Here is an 18,820-nt window from a genome sequence, read left to right as displayed (position 1 = left end):
ACTATATATATACAGTATCTATACAGTATCTATATCTATACAGTATCTATACATGATCTATATCTATACAGTATCTATATCTATACAGTATCTATACAGTATCTATATCTATACAGTATCTATACATGATCTATATCTATACGGTATCTACACAGTATCTATATCTATACAGTATCTATATCTATACAGTATCTATACAGTATCTATATCTATTACAGTATCTATACATGATCTATATCTATACGGTATCTACACAGTATCTATACAGTATCTATATCTATACAGTATCTATACAGTATCTATATCTATACAGTATCTATACAGTATCTATACAGTATCTATATCTATACAGTATCTATATATCTATATATCTATACAGTATCTATATCTATACGGTATCTATATCTATATCAGTATCTATACAGTATCTATATCTATACAGTATCTATACAGTATCTATATCTATACAGTATCTACAGTATCTATACAGTATCTATATCTATACAGTATCTATATCTATACAGTATCTATATCTATACAGTATCTATATATCTATACAGTATCTATATCTATACAGTATCTATACAGTATCTATATCTATACAGTATCTATACAGTATCTATATCTATACAGTATCTATACAGTATCTATATCTTTACAGTATATATCTATACAGTATCTATAAAGTATCTATACAGTATCTATATCTATACAGTATCTATAAATATCTATACAGTATCTATCTATCTATACAGTATCTATACTATACAGTATCTATATCTATACAGTATCTATATCTATACAGTATCTATATCAGTATATCTATATCTATACAGTATCTATACAGTATCTATATCTATACAGTATCTATACAGTATCTATATATCTATACAGTATCTATATATCTATATCTATCATATCTATATCTATACGGTATCTATACAGTATCTATATCTATACGGTATCTATATCTTTACAGTATCTATATCTATACAGTATCTATACATGATCTATATCTATACAGTATCTATTATCTTTATCTATACAGTATCTATACAGTATCTATACAGTATCTATATCTATACAGTATCTATACAGTAACTATATATATAGTTATATATATATATATACAGTATCTATACAGTAATATCTATACAGTATCTATATCTATACATATACAGTATATATATACAGTATATATATCTATCTATACAGTATATTTATCTATACGGTATCTATACAGTATCTATATCTATACATTATCTATATCTATACAGTATCTACACAGTATCTATATCTATACAGTATCTATACAGTATCTATACAGTATATTTATCTATACGGTATCTATACAGTATCTATATCTATACATTATCTATATCTATACAGTATCTACACAGTATCTATATCTATACAGTATCTATACAGTATCTATACAGTATCTATATCTATACAGTATCTACACAGTATCTATATCTATACATTATCTATATCTATACAGTATCTATATCTATACAGTATATATACAGTATATATACAGTAACTATATATATACAGTATCTATATCTATACATTATCTATATCTATACACTATCTATACATTATCTATATCTATACAGTATATATACAGTATATATACAGTAACTATATATATACAGTATCTATACAGTATATATATCTATACAGTATCTATACAGTATATATATCTATACAGTATCTATGCAGTATCTATACAGTATCTATATCTATTCAGTATCTATACATACACTAATCTATATCTATACGGTATCTACACAGTATCTATACAGTACAGTATCTATATCTATACAGTATCTATACAGTATCTATATCTATACAGTATCTATACAGTAGTATCTATATCTATACAGTATCTATATCTATACAGTATCTATATCTATACGGTATCTATACAGTATCTATATCTATACGGTATCTATATATATCTATAGTATCTAGTATCTATACAGTATCTATATCTATACAGTATCTATATCAGTATACAGTATCTATACAGTATCTATATCTATACAGTATCTATACAGTATCTATATCTATACAGTATCTATACAGTATCTATATCTATACAGTATCTATACAGTATCTATAGTGTATACAGTATCTATACAGTATCTATATACAGTATCTATACAGTATCATATCTATACAGTATCTATATCTATACAGTATCTATAAAGTATCTATATACTATACATATCTATACAGTATCTATATCTATACAGTATCTATATCTATACATATCTATATCTATACAGTATCTATATCTATACAGTATCTATACAGTATCTATATCTATACAGTATCTATATCTATACAGTATCTATATCTATACAGTATCTATACAGTATCTATACAGTATCTATACAGTATCTATATCTATACAGTATCTATATCTATACGGTATCTATACAGTATCTATATCTATACGGTATCTATATCAGTATCTATACATACAGTATCTATACAGTATCTATATCAGTATCTTTATCTATACAGTATCTATACAGTATCTATATCTATACAGTATCTATATCTATACAGTATCTATACAGTAACTATATATATAGTATTATATATATATATATATAGTATCTATACAGTATCTATATCTATACAGTATCTACATCTATACAGTAAATATATATATTATATATATATATATATATATATATATATATACAGATCTATATCTATATATATCTATCTATACAGTATATTTATCTATACGGTATCTATACAGTATCTATATCTATACAGTATCTACATCTATCAGTATCTATACAGTATCTATATCTATACAGTATCTATACAGTATATTTATCTATACGGTATCTATACAGTATCTATATCTATACATTATCTATATCTATACAGTATCTACACAGTATCTATATCTATACATATCTATACAGTATCTATACAGTATCTATATCTATACAGTATCTACACAGTATCTATATCTATACATTATCTATATCTATACAGTATCTATATCTATACACATATATATACAGTATATATACAGTAACTATATATATACAGTATCTATATCTATACATTATCTATATCTATACAGTACTATATATACAGTATATATAGTAACTATATATATATACAGTATCTATACAGTATATATATCTATACAGTATCTATACAGTATCTATATCTATACAGTATCTATACACTATATATATATCTATACATATCTATACAGTATCTATAGAGTATCTATATCTAGATCAGCATCAGTATCTATACAGTATCTATATCTATACAGTATCTATACATGATCTATATCTATACAGTATCTATACAGTATCTATATCTATACAGTATCTATACATGATCTATATCTATACGGTATCTACACAGTATCTATATCTATACAGTATCTATACAGTATCTATATCTATTCAGTATCTATACATGATCTATATCTATACGGTATCTACACAGTATCTATATCTATATCTATACAGTATCTATATCTATACAGTATCTATCTATACAGTATCTATATCTATTCAGTATCTATACATGATCTATATCTATACGGTATCTACACAGTATCTATACAGTATCTATACAGTATCTATATCTATACAGTATCTATACAGTATCTATACAGTATCTATATCTATACGGTATCTATACAGTATCTATATCTATACAGTATCTATACAGATCTATATCTATACAGTATCTATACAGTATCTATCTATATCTATACAGTATCTATACAGTATCTATACAGTATCTATATCTATACAGTATCTACAGTATCTATATCTATACAGTATCTATACAGTATCTATATCTATACAGTATCTATACAGTATCTATATCTTTACAGTATCTATACAGTATCTATATCTATACAGTATCTATATCTATACAGTATCTATACATATCTATACAGTATCTATATCTATACAGTATATACAGTATCTATATCTATACAGTATCTATACAGTATCTATATCTATACAGTATCTATACAGTATCATATCTATACTAGTATCTATATCTATACAGTATCTATACAGTATCTATACAGTATCTATATCTATACAGTGTATATATCTATACAGTATCTATACAGTATCTATATCTATACGGTATCTATACAGTATCTATATCTATATCTATCTATATCTATACAGTATCTATATCTATACAGTATCTATACATGATCTATATCTATACTGTATCTACACAGTATCTAGTATCTATACAGTATCTATACAGTATCTATATCTATACAGTATCTATACAGTATATATATCTATACAGTATCTATATCTATATGGTATCTATACAGTATCTATATCTATACAGTATCTATACAGTATCTATACATTATCTATATCTATACAGTAACTATATATATACAGTATCTATACAGTATATATATCTATACGGTATCTATACAGTATCTATATCTATACAGTATCTATACAGTATCTATACACTATATATATCTATACAGTATCTATAGAGTATCTATATCTATACAGTATCTATATCTATACAGTATCTATACATGATCTATATCTATACAGTATCTATACAGTATCTATATCTATACAGTATCTATACATGATCTATATCTATATGGTATCTACACAGTATCTATATCTATACAGTATCTATACAGTATCTATATCTATTCAGTATCTATACATGATCTATATCTATACGGTATCTACACAGTATCTATACAGTACCTATATCTATACAGTATCTATATCTATACAGTATCTATACAGTATCTATACAGTATCTATATCTATTCAGTATCTATACATGATCTATATCTATACGGTATCTACACAGTATCTATACAGTATCTATACAGTATCTATATCTATACAGTATCTATACAGTATCTATATCTATACAGTATCTATACAGTATCTATACAGTATCTATATCTATACAGTATCTATACGGTATCTATATCTATACAGTATCTATATCTATACGGTATCTATATCTATACGGTATCTATATCTATACAGTATCTATACATGATCTATATCTATACAGTATCTATACAGTATCTATACAGTATCTATATCTATACAGTATCTATACAGTATCTATACAGTATCTATATCTATACAGTATCTATACAGTATCTATATTTATACAGTATCTATACAGTATCTATACAGTATCTATATCTTTACAGTATCTATACAGTATCTATACAGTATCTATATCTATACAGTATCTATACAGTATCTATACAGTATCTATATCTATACAGTATCTATATCTATACAGTATCTATATCTATACGGTATCTATATCTATACAGTATCTATACAGTATCTATATCTATACAGTATCTATACAGTATCTATATCTATACAGTATCTATATCTATACAGTATCTATACAGTATCTATATCTATACAGTATATATATCTATACAGTATCTATACAGTATCTATATCTATACGGTATCTATACAGTATCTATATCTATACGGTATCTATATCTATACAGTATCTATATCTATACAGTATCTATACATGTTCTATATCTATACGGTATCTACACAGTATCTATATCTATACAGTATCTATACAGTATCTATACAGTATCTATATCTATACAGTATCTATACAGTATCTATATCTATACAGTATCTATATCTATATGGTATCTATACAGTATCTATATCTATACAGTATCTATACAGTATCTATACATTATCTATATCTATACAGTATATATACAGTAACTATATATATACAGTATCTATACAGTATATATATCTATACGGTATCTATACAGTATCTATATCTATACAGTATCTATACAGTATCTATACACTATATATATCTATACAGTATCTATACAGTATCTATAGAGTATCTATATCTATACAGTATCTATATCTATACAGTATCTATACATGATCTATATCTATACAGTATCTATATCTATACAGTATCTATACATGATCTATATCTATACGGTATCTACACAGTATCTATATCTATACAGTATCTATACAGTATCTATATCTATTCAGTATCTATACATGATCTATATCTATACGGTATCTACACAGTATCTATACAGTACCTATATCTATACAGTATCTATATCTATACAGTATCTATACAGTATCTATACAGTATCTATATCTATTCAGTATCTATACATGATCTATATCTATACGGTATCTACACAGTATCTATACAGTATCTATATCTATACAGTATCTATACATGATCTATATCTATACGGTATCTACACAGTATCTATACAGTATCTATACAGTATCTATATCTATACAGTATATATACAGTATCTATATCTATACAGTATCTATACAGTATCTATACAGTATCTATATCTATACAGTATCTATACATGATCTATATCTATACAGTATCTATACAGTATCTATATCTATACAGTATCTATACATGATCTATATCTATACGGTATCTACACAGTATCTATATCTATACAGTATCTATACAGTATCTATATCTATTCAGTATCTATACATGATCTATATCTATACGGTATCTACACAGTATCTATACAGTACCTATATCTATACAGTATCTATATCTATACAGTATCTATACAGTATCTATACAGTATCTATATCTATTCAGTATCTATACATGATCTATATCTATACGGTATCTACACAGTATCTATACAGTATCTATATCTATACAGTATCTATACATGATCTATATCTATACGGTATCTACACAGTATCTATACAGTATCTATACAGTATCTATATCTATACAGTATCTATACAGTATCTATATCTATACAGTATCTATACAGTATCTATACAGTATCTATATCTATACAGTATCTATACGGTATCTATATCTATACAGTATCTATATCTATACGGTATCTATATCTATACGGTATCTATATCTATACAGTATCTATACATGATCTTTATCTATACAGTATCTATACAGTATCTATACAGTATCTATATCTATACAGTATCTATACAGTATCTATATCTATACAGTATCTATACAGTATCTATATCTATACAGTATCTATACAGTATCTATATCTATACAGTATCTATACAGTATCTATATCTATACAGTATCTATACAGTATCTATATCTTTACAGTATCTATACAGTATCTATACAGTATCTATATATATACAGTATCTATACAGTATCTATACAGTATCTATATCTATACAGTATCTATATCTATATCTATACAGTATCTATACAGTATCTATATCTATACAGTATCTATATCTATACGGTATCTATATCTATACAGTATCTATATCTATACAGTATCTATATCTATACAGTATCTATACAGTATCTATATCTATACAGTATCTATACAGTATCTATATCTATACAGTATCTATACAGTATCTATATCTTTACAGTATCTATACAGTATCTATATCTATACGGTATCTATACAGTATCTATATATATACAGTATCTATACAGTATGTATATCTATACAGTATCTATAGGCAGGACCATGAGTTTTTCCTGACCAGGCCAGGTCTCTTGAGAGGGCCTTAATGATTTGATACCTACAGTTGAAGTCGGAAGTGTATGTTCATTTAAGTTGGAGTCATTAAAACTCGTTTTTCAACCACTCCACAAATGTCTTGTTAACAAACTATAGTTTTGGCAAGTCGGTTAGGACATGTACTTTGTTCATGACACAAGTAACTTTTCCAACAATTGTTTTACAGACAATTATAATTCACTGTATCACAATTCCAGGGGGTCAGAAGTTTACATACATTAAGTTGACTGTGCCTTTAAACAGCTTGGAAAATTCCAGAAAATTATGTCATGGTTTTAGAAGCTTCTGATAGGCTCGTTGACGTAATTTGAGTCAATTGTAGGTTTGTACCTGTGAATGTATTTCAAGGCCTACCTTCAAACTCAGTCCCTCCTTGCTTGACATCATGGGAAAATCAAAAGATATCAGCCAAGACCTCAGAAAAAACATTGTAGACATCCACAAGTCTGATTTATCCTTGGGAGCAATTTCCGAACACCTGGAGGTACCACGTTCACCTGTACAAACAATAGTACGCAAGTATAAACACCATGGGACCACATAGCCGTCAGACGCGTCTCCTAGAGATGAACGTACTTTGGTGCGAAAAGTGCAAAATCAATCCCAGAACAACAGCAAAGGACCTTGTGAAGATGCTGGAGGAAACAGGTACAGAAGTATCTATATCCACAGTAAAACGAGTCCTATATCGACATAACCTGAAAGGCCACTCAGCAAGGAAGAAGCCACTAATCGGTTTGCAACAGCACATGGGGACAAAGATCATACTTTTTGGAGAAATGTCCTCTGGTCTGATGAAACAAAAATAGAACTGTTTGGCCATAATGACCATCGTTATGTTTGGAGGAAAAAGGGGGAGGCTTGCAAGCCGATGAACACTATCCCAACCGTGAAGCACGGAGGTGGCAGCATCATGTTGTGTGGGTGTTTTGCTGCAGGAGGGACTGGGGCACATCACAAAGGAGATGGCATCATGAGGCAGGAAAATGATGTGGATATATTGAAGCAACATCTCAAGACATCAGTCAGGAAGTTAAAGCTTGGTCGCAAATGGGTCTTCCAAATGGACACTGACCCCAAGCATACTTCCAAGTTGTGGCAAAATGGCTTAAGGACAACAAAGTCAAGATATTGGAGTGGCCAAAGCCCTGACCTCAGGCCTATAGAAAATGTGTGTGCAGAACTGAAAAAGTGTGTGCGAGCAAGGAGTCCTACAAACCTGACTCAGTTACACCAGCTCTGTCAGGAGGAATGGGCCAGAATTCACCCAATTTATTGTGGGAAGCTTGTGGAAGACTACCCGAAACGTTTGACCCAAGTTAAACACTTTAAAGGCAATGCTACCAAATACTAATTGAGTGTATGTAAACTTCTGACCCGCTGGGAATGTGATGAAAGAAATAAAAGCTGAAATAAATCATTATCTACTATTATTCTGACAATTCACATTCTTAAAATAAAGTGGTGATCCTAACTGACCTAAAACAGGGAATTTCTACTAGGATTAAATGTCAGGAATTGTGAATAACTGAGTTTAAATGTATTTGGCTAAGGTGTATGTAAACTTCCGACTTCAACTGTAGATATATCCTTCATCTCTGTTATCCTCTCATCTCGCTCCTCTTTCCCCTCTCTCTCCTCTCCTCCTTCCCCTCTCTCTCCTCTCCTCTTTCCCCTCTCTCTCTTCTCCTCTCTCCCTCTCCTCTCTCTCTTCTCCTCTTTCCCCTCTCTCTCCTCTCTCTCCTCTCCTCTTTCCCCTCTCTCCTGTCCTCTTTCCCCTCTCTCTCTCTTCTCCTCTTTCCCCTCTCTCTCTCTTCTCCTCTCTCTCCTCTCTCTCCTCTCCTCTTTCCCCTCTCTCTCCTCTCCTCTTTCCCCTCTATCTCCTCTCCTCTTTCTCTCTCTCTTTCTCCCTCTCTCTCTCTCTCTCCTCTTTCCCCTCTCTCTCCTCTCCTCTTTCCCCTCTCCCCTCTCTCTCCTCTCTCTTCTCCTCCTCTCCTCTCTCTCTTCTTTCCCCTCTCTCTCCTCTCCTCTTTCCCCTCTATCTCCTCTCCTCTTTCCCCTCTCTCTCTTTTCTCCTCTCTCTCTCTCCTCTCCTCTTTCCCCTCTCTCTCCTCTCCTCTTTCCCCTCTCTCTCTCTCTTCTCCTCTCCTCTTTCCCCTCTCTCTCTCTTCTCCTCTCTCTATCTCTCTTCTAGTTGTCTCTCCAGGGTGGACCTGACGGGGGAGCAGACAGTCTCGGGGAGCCACCTACTCCAAGTGGCCCGGCAGCCCCAACTCCCACAGCAACGATGACTTTGATGCATGGAGCGGTTTCCGGCCGCGCACCTCCTCCAACGCCAGCACGCTCAGCGGACGCCTCTCGCCCTTCACGCCCGAGGACGACCTCGGGACGGGGACGTGCACATGGGCTACCCGGGATCCTCCGGGGCCAAGATGGCGAACACATTGCCCAGCCTGTCAGAGATGGCGAGTTCTCTAGGTCAGTAAACCAGATAGAAACGACATAAGGACATTTCCTCAAGAACATGTGCTTGCTAGTGTAGTGTAGTGTAGTGTAGTGTAGTGTAGTGTTAGTGTTAGTGTAGTGTTAGTGTAGTGTAGTGTAGTGTAGTGTTAGTGTAGTGTAGTGTAGTGTAGTGTTAGTGTAGTGTAGTGTTAGTGTAGTGTTAGTGTAGTGTAGTGTTAGTGTAGTGTAGTGGTAGTGTTAGTGTAGTGTTAGTGTAGTGTAGTGTTAGTGTAGTGTTAGTGTAGTGGAGTGTAGTGTTAGTGTAGTGTTAGTGTAGTGTAGTGTAGTGGAGTGTAGTGTAGTGGTAGTGTTAGTGTAGTGTTAGTGTAGTGTAGTGGTAGTGTTAGTGTAGTGGTAGTGTAGTGTTAGTGTAGTGGTAGTGTAGTGTAGTGGTAGTGTAGTGTTAGTGTAGTGTCAGTGTAGTGTAGTGTAGTGTAGTGTAGTGGTAGTGTTAGTGTAGTGTTAGTGTTAGTGTAGTGTAGTGTTAGTGTAGTGTTAGTGTAGTGTAGTGTTAGTGTTAGTGTAGTGGAGTGTAGTGTTAGTGTAGTGTAGTGTTAGTGTAGTGTTAGTGTTAGTGTAGTGTTAGTGTTAGTGTAGTGGTAGTGTAGTGTTAGTGTAGTGGTAGTGTTAGTGTAGTGTTAGTGTAGTGTTAGTGTAGTGTAGTGTTAGTGTAGTGGTAGTGTTAGTGTAGTGTTAGTGTTAGTGTAGTGTTAGTGTAGTGTAGTGTAGTGTTAGTGTAGTGTTAGTGTAGTGTAGTGTAGTGTTAGTGTAGTGTAGTGGAGTGTAGTGTTAGTGTAGTGTTAGTGTAGTGTTAGTGTTAGTGTAGTGTAGTGGTAGTGTTAGTGTAGTGTTAGTGTAGTGGTAGTGTAGTGTTAGTGTTAGTGTAGTGTTAGTGTAGTGTTAGTGTAGTGTTAGTGTTAGTGTAGTGGAGTGTAGTGTTAGTGTAGTGTTAGTGTTAGTGTAGTGTTAGTGTAGTGTAGTGTTAATATAGTGTTAGTGTAGTGGAGTGTAGTGTTAGTGTAGTGTTAGTGTAGTGTTAGTGTAGTGTAGTGTAGTGGAGTGTAGTGGTAGTGTTAGTGTAGTGTAGTGGAGTGTAGTTTAGTGTTAGTGTAGTGTTAGTGTAGTGTAGTGTTAGTGTAGTGTTAGTGTAGTGTAGTGTTAGTGTAGTGTTAGTGTAGTGTTAGTGTAGTGTAGTGTTAGTGTAGTGTAGTGTCAGTGTAGTGTAGTGTTAGTGTTAGTGTAGTGTTAGTGTAGTTTAGTGTTAGTGTAGTGTCGTGTAGTGTTAGTGTAGTGTTAGTGTAGTGTTAGTGTAGTGTAGTGTAGTGTAGTGTTAGTGTAGTGTAGTTTAGTGTTAGTGTAGTGTAGTGTTAGTGTAGTGTAGTGTTAGTGTTAGTGTAGTGTAGTGTTAGTGTAGTGTAGTTTAGTGTTAGTGTAGTGTCGTGTAGTGTTAGTGTAGTGTCGTGTCGTGTAGTGTTAGTGTAGTGTTAGTGTAGTGTAGTGTTAGTGTAGTGTTAGTGTAGTGTAGTGTTAGTGTTAGTGTAGTGTAGTGTTAGTGTAGTGTTAGTGTAGTGTCGTGTAGTGTTAGTGTAGTGTAGTGTTAGTGTAGTGTTAGTGTAGTGTAGTGTAGTGTTAGTGTAGTGTTAGTGTAGTGTAGTGTAGTGGTAGTGTAGTGGTAGAGTAGTGTTAGTTTAGTGTTAGTGTAGTGTTAGTGTAGTGTAGTGTACTGTAGTGTAGTGTTAGTGTTAGTGTAGTGTTAGTGTCGTGTCGTGTCGTGTTAGTGTAGTGTAGTGTTAGTGTAGTGTAGTGTTAGTGTAGTGTTAGTGTCGTGTTAGTGTAGTGTAGTGTAGTGTAGTGTTAGTGTTAGTGTAGTGTAGTGTTAGTGTGTAGTGTTAGTGTAGTGTAGTGTAGTGTAGTGTCAGTGTAGTGGTAGTGTAGTGTTAGTGTAGTGTTAGTGTAGTGTAGTGTTAGTGTTAGTGTAGTGTAGTGTTAGTGTAGTGTTAGTGTAGTGTAGTGTAGTGTTAGTGTAGTGGCAGTGTAGTGTTAGTGTAGTGTAGTGGTAGTGTTAGTGTTAGTGTAGTGTAGTGTTAGTGTAGTGGAGTGTAGTGTAGTGTTAGTGTAGTGTTAGTGTAGTGTAGTGGTAGTGTTAGTGTAGTGGTAGTGTTAGTGTAGTGTTAGTGTAGTGTTAGTGTAGTGGTAGTGTAGTGTTAGTGTTAGTGTAGTGTTAGTGTAGTGTAGTGTTAGTGTTAGTGTAGTGGAGTGTAGTGTTAGTGTAGTGTTAGTGTTAGTGTAGTGTTAGTGTAGTGTAGTGTTAGTGTAGTGTTAGTGTAGTGGAGTGGAGTGTAGTGTAGTGTTAGTGTAGTGTAGTGTAGTGTAGTGTTAGTGTAGTGTAGTGTTAGTGTAGTGGAGTGTAGTTTAGTGTTAGTGTAGTGTTAGTGTTAGTGTAGTGTTAGTGTAGTGTTAGTGTAGTGTAGTGTTAGTGTAGTGTAGTGTTAGTGTAGTGTTAGTGTAGTGTAGTGTTAGTGTAGTTTAGTGTAGTGTTAGTGTAGTGTAGTGTAGTGTAGTGTTAGTGTAGTGTCCGTGTAGTGTAGTGTAGTGTTAGTGTAGTGTAGTGTTAGTGTAGTTTAGTGTTAGTGTAGTGTAGTGTTAGTGTAGTGTTAGTGTTAGTGTAGTGTTAGTGTTAGTGTAGTGTTAGTGTAGTTTAGTGTTAGTGTAGTGTTAGTGTAGTGTTAGTGTAGTGTTAGTGTTAGTGTAGTGTTAGTGTGTAGTGTCGTGTAGTGTTAGTGTAGTGTCGTGTCATGTAGTGTTAGTGTAGTGTAGTGTTAGTGTAGTGTAGTGTTAGTGTAGTGTTAGTGTAGTGTAGTGTTAGTGTAGTGTTAGTGTAGTGTCGTGTCGTGTAGTGTTAGTGTAGTGTAGTGTTAGTGTAGTGTAGTGTTAGTGTAGTGTTAGTGTAGTGTAGTGTAGTGTTAGTGTAGTGTAGTGTAGTGTAGTGTTAGTGTTAGTGTAGTGTTAGTGTAGTGTAGTGTTAGTGTAGTGTAGTGTTAGTGTAGTGTTAGTGTTAGTGTAGTGTTAGTGTAGTGTAGTGGTAGTGTAGTGGTAGTGTAGTGTTAGTGTAGTGTAGTGTACTGTAGTGTAGTGTTAGTGTTAGTGTAGTGTTAGTGTCGTGTCGTGTAGTGTTAGTGTAGTGTAGTGTTAGTGTTAGTGTAGTGTAGTGTTAGTGTAGTGTTAGTGTAGTGTAGTGTAGTGTAGTGTTAGTGTAGTGTAGTGTGTTAGTGTAGTGTAGTGGCAGTGTAGTGGTAGTGTAGTGTAGTGTTAGTGTAGTGTTAGTGTCGTGTAGTGTAGTGTAGTGTTAGTGTTATTGTAGTGTAGTGTTAGTGTAGTGTTAGTGTAGTGTAGTGTTAGTGTAGTGTAGTGTTAGTGTTAGTGTTAGTGTTAGTGTAGTGTTAGTGTAGTGTTAGTGTAGTGTAGTGTTAGTGTTAGTGTCGTGTCGTGTAGTGTTAGTGTTAGTGTAGTGTAGTGTAGTGTTAGTGTTAGTGTAGTGTTAGTGTTAGTGTAGTGTTAGTGTAGTGTAGTGTTAGTGTAGTGTAGTGTAGTGTTAGTGTAGTGTAGTGTTAGTGTAGTGTAGTGTTAGTGTAGTGTTAGTGTTAGTGTAGTGTTAGTGTAGTGTAGTGTTAGTGTAGTGTTAGTGTTAGTGTTAGTGTTAGTGTTAGTGTAGTGTTAGTGTCGTAGTGTTAGTGTCGTGTCGTGTTAGTGTCGTGTCGTGTTAGTGTCGTGTCGTGTAGTGTTAGTGTAGTGTAGTGTTAGTGTAGTGTCGTGTAGTGTCGTGTCGTGTAGTGTTAGTGTAATGTAGTGTCGTGTCGTGTAGTGTTAGTGTAGTGTAGTGTTGGTGTAGTGTTAGTATAGTGTAGTGTTAGTGTTAGTGTAGTGTAGTGTTAGTGTAGTGTTAGTGTTAGTGTAGTGTAGTGTTAGTGTAGTGTTAGTGTTAGTGTAGTGTTAGTGTTAGTGTAGTGTTAGTGTAGTGTTAGTGTAGTGTAGTGTTAGTGTAGTGTAGTGTTAGTGTAGTGTTAGTGTTAGTGTAGTGTTAGTGTTAGTGTAGTGTAGTGTTAGTGTCGTGTAGTGTTAGTGTCGTGTCGTGTTAGTGTCGTGTCGTGTAGTGTTGTGTAGTGTTAGTGTCGTGTAGTGTTAGTGTAGTGTAGTGTAGTGTTGGTGTAGTGTTAGTATAGTGTAGTGTTAGTGTTAGTGTAGTGTAGTGTAGTGTTAGTGTAGTGTAGTGTTAGTGTTAGTGTAGTGTTAGTGTAGTGTTAGTGTAGTGTAGTGTAGTGTTAGTGTAGTGTTAGTGTAGTGTAGTGTTAGTGTTAGTGTAGTGTTAGTTTAGTGTAGTGTTAGTGTAGTGTAGTGTAGTGTAGTGTAATGTTGTGCTAGTGGTAGCCTGGAAATGTTTATGGCACGGTTTAGTTCAGTAGTACTGTTCGTGGGTCTGAGAAACAAAATGCTGAATATCTTTATCTCTTTATTCAATGTCCTCATTATTTTCTTCCGTGTTCCCTAGGCCACCACCACCACAGCTCAGAGAACGTTATGGAGAACCTTCTGGATGACCTGAACCTCCTCTCTCCCAAGAACACCCAGGTGGGAGGAGGAGGGGGTGTGGGGCAGGGGTCATCCCAGAACTCCCCTTCCCCCCTAATGCAGGCCAGCCCCGGGTCAGGGGTGAGCTACCCTTCCTACTCCTCTCCCTCCATGGTCCCCCAGCAACAACCCCAGCAGCAGCAGGACTACCGCAAGTGTCGGTACAGCCAGGCAAGGATGAATGCTCTCTCCCCCATGTCCCCCAACCCCATGCAAACCCTGGGGGACATCAAGTCCAGCTTCAGCCCCTCGTCTCTGGGTCAATATAACTGTCCTGCTGGCCTCCTCAAGGAGCTCCTGACCTCAGACTCTGACCCCCGCGGGGACATGATGCCCTCGGTCGACACGGTGGTCTCTCAGTCTAGCGCAGGACGAAGCAGCGCACTACCTTCGTATAATGCCTCTCAGCACGGAGGAGGAGGAGGAGGAAGAGGGGGGAGTCTACACCCACACTCTCACCCTCACCCCCACGCCCTCCCTCACCCCCAAACTCACCCTCACCTCCACAACCAAACCCCACCCACTTCTGTCTCGTCCATGAACAGCTGCAACCTGATGTCTCTGAGCAGTTTGAGCCACAGCGGTGGAGGGGGTAACGGAACCCGCCTGGGGGTTAAGAACCCCATGCAGGTGCCCTACGGTCTCTCTACCCATGTTGGACCAGGGGGGATGCCCGGTGGGTTCTGCCCCATCAACACTAACGGATATGGGCGTCCCGGCCTGGGTCTACCCCCGCCCCCCACCACCACCACCACCACCTGGAGAAACTGCCCAGCGATCTGGACGACATGTCCATTGAGAGGTTCGAGTGTGATATGGAATCCATCCTCCACGACACCCTGATGGACGGAGACCCGTTGGACTTCAACTTTGAACCCATGGTGACCTCGCAAGGGTTCACGACCCATGGGGTCAAGACGACCACGCATGGCTGGGTGTCGGGGTAGAGGATGGATGGACATGCAACCTCTCTTACACACACACACGATGGAAGGACACGTGGACTGACGGACACACACACACACACACTCTCTCTAACACACACACACTCTAACACACACACACATTCTCTCTAACACACACACACACTCTCTCTAACACACAAACACACTCTCTCTACACACACACACACACACTCTCTCTAACACACACACACACTCTCTCTACCACACAAACACACAACTGCTGGGTGTCTGGGTAGAGAACAGACAAACGATCGCACACACACACACACACACACACACACACACAGAGGATCCTCTCTGACCATCTTTCCTTCCATCTGGTCCACCAGCTGACTTCCTCTTCATGTTGCTTTTTATTACAGGGTCATAAACACTTAAAGCATCTCAGAATCACCATGGAAACTAACTGGCAGAGCAAACCCCCCCCTCACCCTCCGTCCTACTAACGGTGCCCTAGTCAGTGACATGCATCATCTTCATCACCATCATAATTGTCATCATTATCATCGCCGTCGTCCTCATCATCGTCATCACAGATATTATGGTCACAAAAGACTTCTCTCTGGTCGAAGCAGTCAGACAGTCAGTCAGACACAGACAGACATACAGTCAGACAGTCAGACAGACAGACAGACAGACAGACAGTCAGACAGACAGGACTGTGACTCACCAACCATCCTCTACCAATAAGAACCTTTTAGTTCATGTAAAGAAGCAGACAGTCAGACAGTCACACAGTCAGACGTACAGTAAGACAGACAGACAGACAGACAGTCACACAGTCAGATGTACAGACAGACAGTCACACAGTCAGACAGACAAACAGACAGACAGTCACACAGTCAGACAGACACACAGTCAGACAGACAGACAGTCAGACAGACAGTCAGACAGACAGACAGACAGACAGACAGGACTGTTCCTGTCTCTTTCTCCCTCTGATGTAACGTATCTGTGTAAATACAAAGAAAGTACCAGACCGTCGTTGGAGCCAAACTGAAACGGGCTTTCTCTCTGTTGTTGCAGGGGTAGTACAGCTGTGACTGTGTGCTATCTCTCTGTTGTTGCAGGGGTAGTGCAGCTGTGACTGTGTGCTATCTCTCTGTGGTTGCAGGGGTAGTACAGCTGTGACTGTGTGCTATCTCTCTGTTGTTGCAGGGGTAGTACAGCTGTGACTGTGTGCTATCTCTCTGTTGTTGCAGGGGTAGTACAGCTGTGACTGTGTGCTTTCTCTCTGTGGTTGCAAGGGTAGTACAGCTGTGACTGTGTGCTATCTCTCTGTTGTTGCAGGGGTAGTACAGCTGTGACTGTGTGCTTTCTCTCTGTGGTTGCAAGGGTAGTACAGCTGTGACTGTGTGCTATCTCTCTGTTGTTGCAGGGGTAGTACAGCTGTGACTGTGTGCTATCTCTCTGTGGTTGCAAGGGTAGTACAGCTGTGACTGTGTGCTATCTCTCTGTTCTGTTCAAGTGCCAACTAGTTCTCAGTTACTGCAAAGTACTTTGCTATCAGTACCCACGTAATGACATCATCATGCAGAACCTTGTTCTGACCGAAGCCTTGAATGACCAGCGTTCACTGAACATGCCGTACACACACACACACACACACACACACACACACACACACACTATAATTATTACTAGCTGAATAGACCAGCTGACTGTCCCATCAATGACCTGAGGCACCAAATGGAACCCTATTCCCTATATAGTGTACTACTTGCACCCTATTCCCTATATAGTTATATAGTGTACTATTTAGACCAGGGCCCATTGGGCTCTACATAGTGTATTCCTTTAGACCAGGGCCCATAAGGCTCTATATAGTGTACTCCTTTAGACCAGGGCCCATTGGGCTCTATATAGTGTACTCCTTTAGACCCTATATAGTGTACTCCTTTAGACCAGGGCCCATAAGGCTCTATATAGTGTACTCCTTTAGACCAGGGCCCATAAGGCTCTATATAGTGTACTCCCGTAGACCAGGGCCCATAAGGCTCTATATAGTGTACTCCTTTAGACCAGGGCCATAAGGCTCTATATAGTGTACTCCTTTAGACCAGGGCCCATTGGGCTCTATATAGTGTACTCCTTTAGACCCTATATAGTATACTCCTTTAGACCAGGGCCCATAAGGCTCTATATAGTGTACTCCTTTAGACCAGGGCCCATAAGGCTCTATATAGTGTACTATTTTAGACCAGGGCCCATAAGGCTCTATATAGTGTACTCCTTTAGACCAGGACCCATTGGGCTCTATATAGTGTACTCCTTTAGACCCTATATAGTGTACTCCTTTAGACCCTATATAGTGTACTCCTTTAGACCCTATGTAGTGTACTCCTTTAGACCCTACATAGTGTACTCCTTTAGACCAGGGCCCATACGGCTCTATATAGTGTACTCCTTTAGACCAGGGCCCATTGGGCTCTATATAGTGTACTCCTTTAGACCCTATGTAGTGTACTCCTTTAGACCCTATATAGTGTACTCCTTTAGACCCTATGTAGTGTACTCCTTTAGACCCTACATAGTGTACTCCTTTAGACCAGGGCCCATAAGGCTCTATATAAGGGAATGGGGTTCCATTTGGGACGCAACCTTAACCTGACATCAGTGTGCCTTTGTGTCTAACAATGTAGCGCTAAATTATTTGGACTGCATGAGAGAGAAGGTAGAGGGAAGATACAGAGAAGATAGAGGGAAGATAGAGGGAAGATACAGAGAAGATAGAGGGAAGATAGAGAGAAGATATAGATAGAGGGAAGATAGAGGGAAGATACAGAGAAGATAGAGGGAAGATAGAGATAAGGTAGAGGGAAGATAAAGGTAGAGGGAAGATAGAGAGAAGATAGAGGGAAGATAGAGAGAAGATACAGAGAAGATAGAGGGAAGGTAGAAGATACAGATAAGATAGAGGGAAGGTAGAGGGAAGATAGAGGGAAGGTAGAGGGAAGGTAGAAGATACAGATAAGGTAGAGGGAAGATAGAGGGAAGGTAGAAGATACAGATAAGGTAGAGGGAAGATAGAGGGAAGGTAGAGGGAAGATAGAGAGAAGATAGAAAATAGTAGTAATAGTAATAATAGTAATAGGTAGAAGATACAG

The 18,820-nt window shown here is 36.5% G+C and overlaps 1 protein-coding gene across 1 annotated transcript in view; it reads left to right on the top strand.

The window, feature by feature from the left end:
• The window catches only part of foxo1a (forkhead box O1 a), a 120,404-nt gene that overhangs the window by 93,292 nt on the left and 8,292 nt on the right, over nt 1–18,820 (top strand). The window contains 6 exon segments of the mRNA XM_065024171.1: nt 9,812–9,847; nt 9,850–10,000; nt 10,003–10,095; nt 14,669–15,480; nt 15,483–18,637; nt 18,751–18,807. Of these exon segments, the coding sequence (XP_064880243.1) occupies nt 9,812–9,847; nt 9,850–10,000; nt 10,003–10,095; nt 14,669–15,480; nt 15,483–15,695 (1,305 nt within the window). The 3' untranslated portion in view covers nt 15,696–18,637; nt 18,751–18,807.

Source organism: Oncorhynchus nerka, linkage group LG11 (assembly GCF_034236695.1).
Source record: "Oncorhynchus nerka isolate Pitt River linkage group LG11, Oner_Uvic_2.0, whole genome shotgun sequence".
Lineage (NCBI taxonomy): Eukaryota > Metazoa > Chordata > Actinopteri > Salmoniformes > Salmonidae > Oncorhynchus > Oncorhynchus nerka.
Note: the sequence above shows the minus strand (reverse complement) of the source record. Positions and strands in the feature narration are given on the sequence as shown.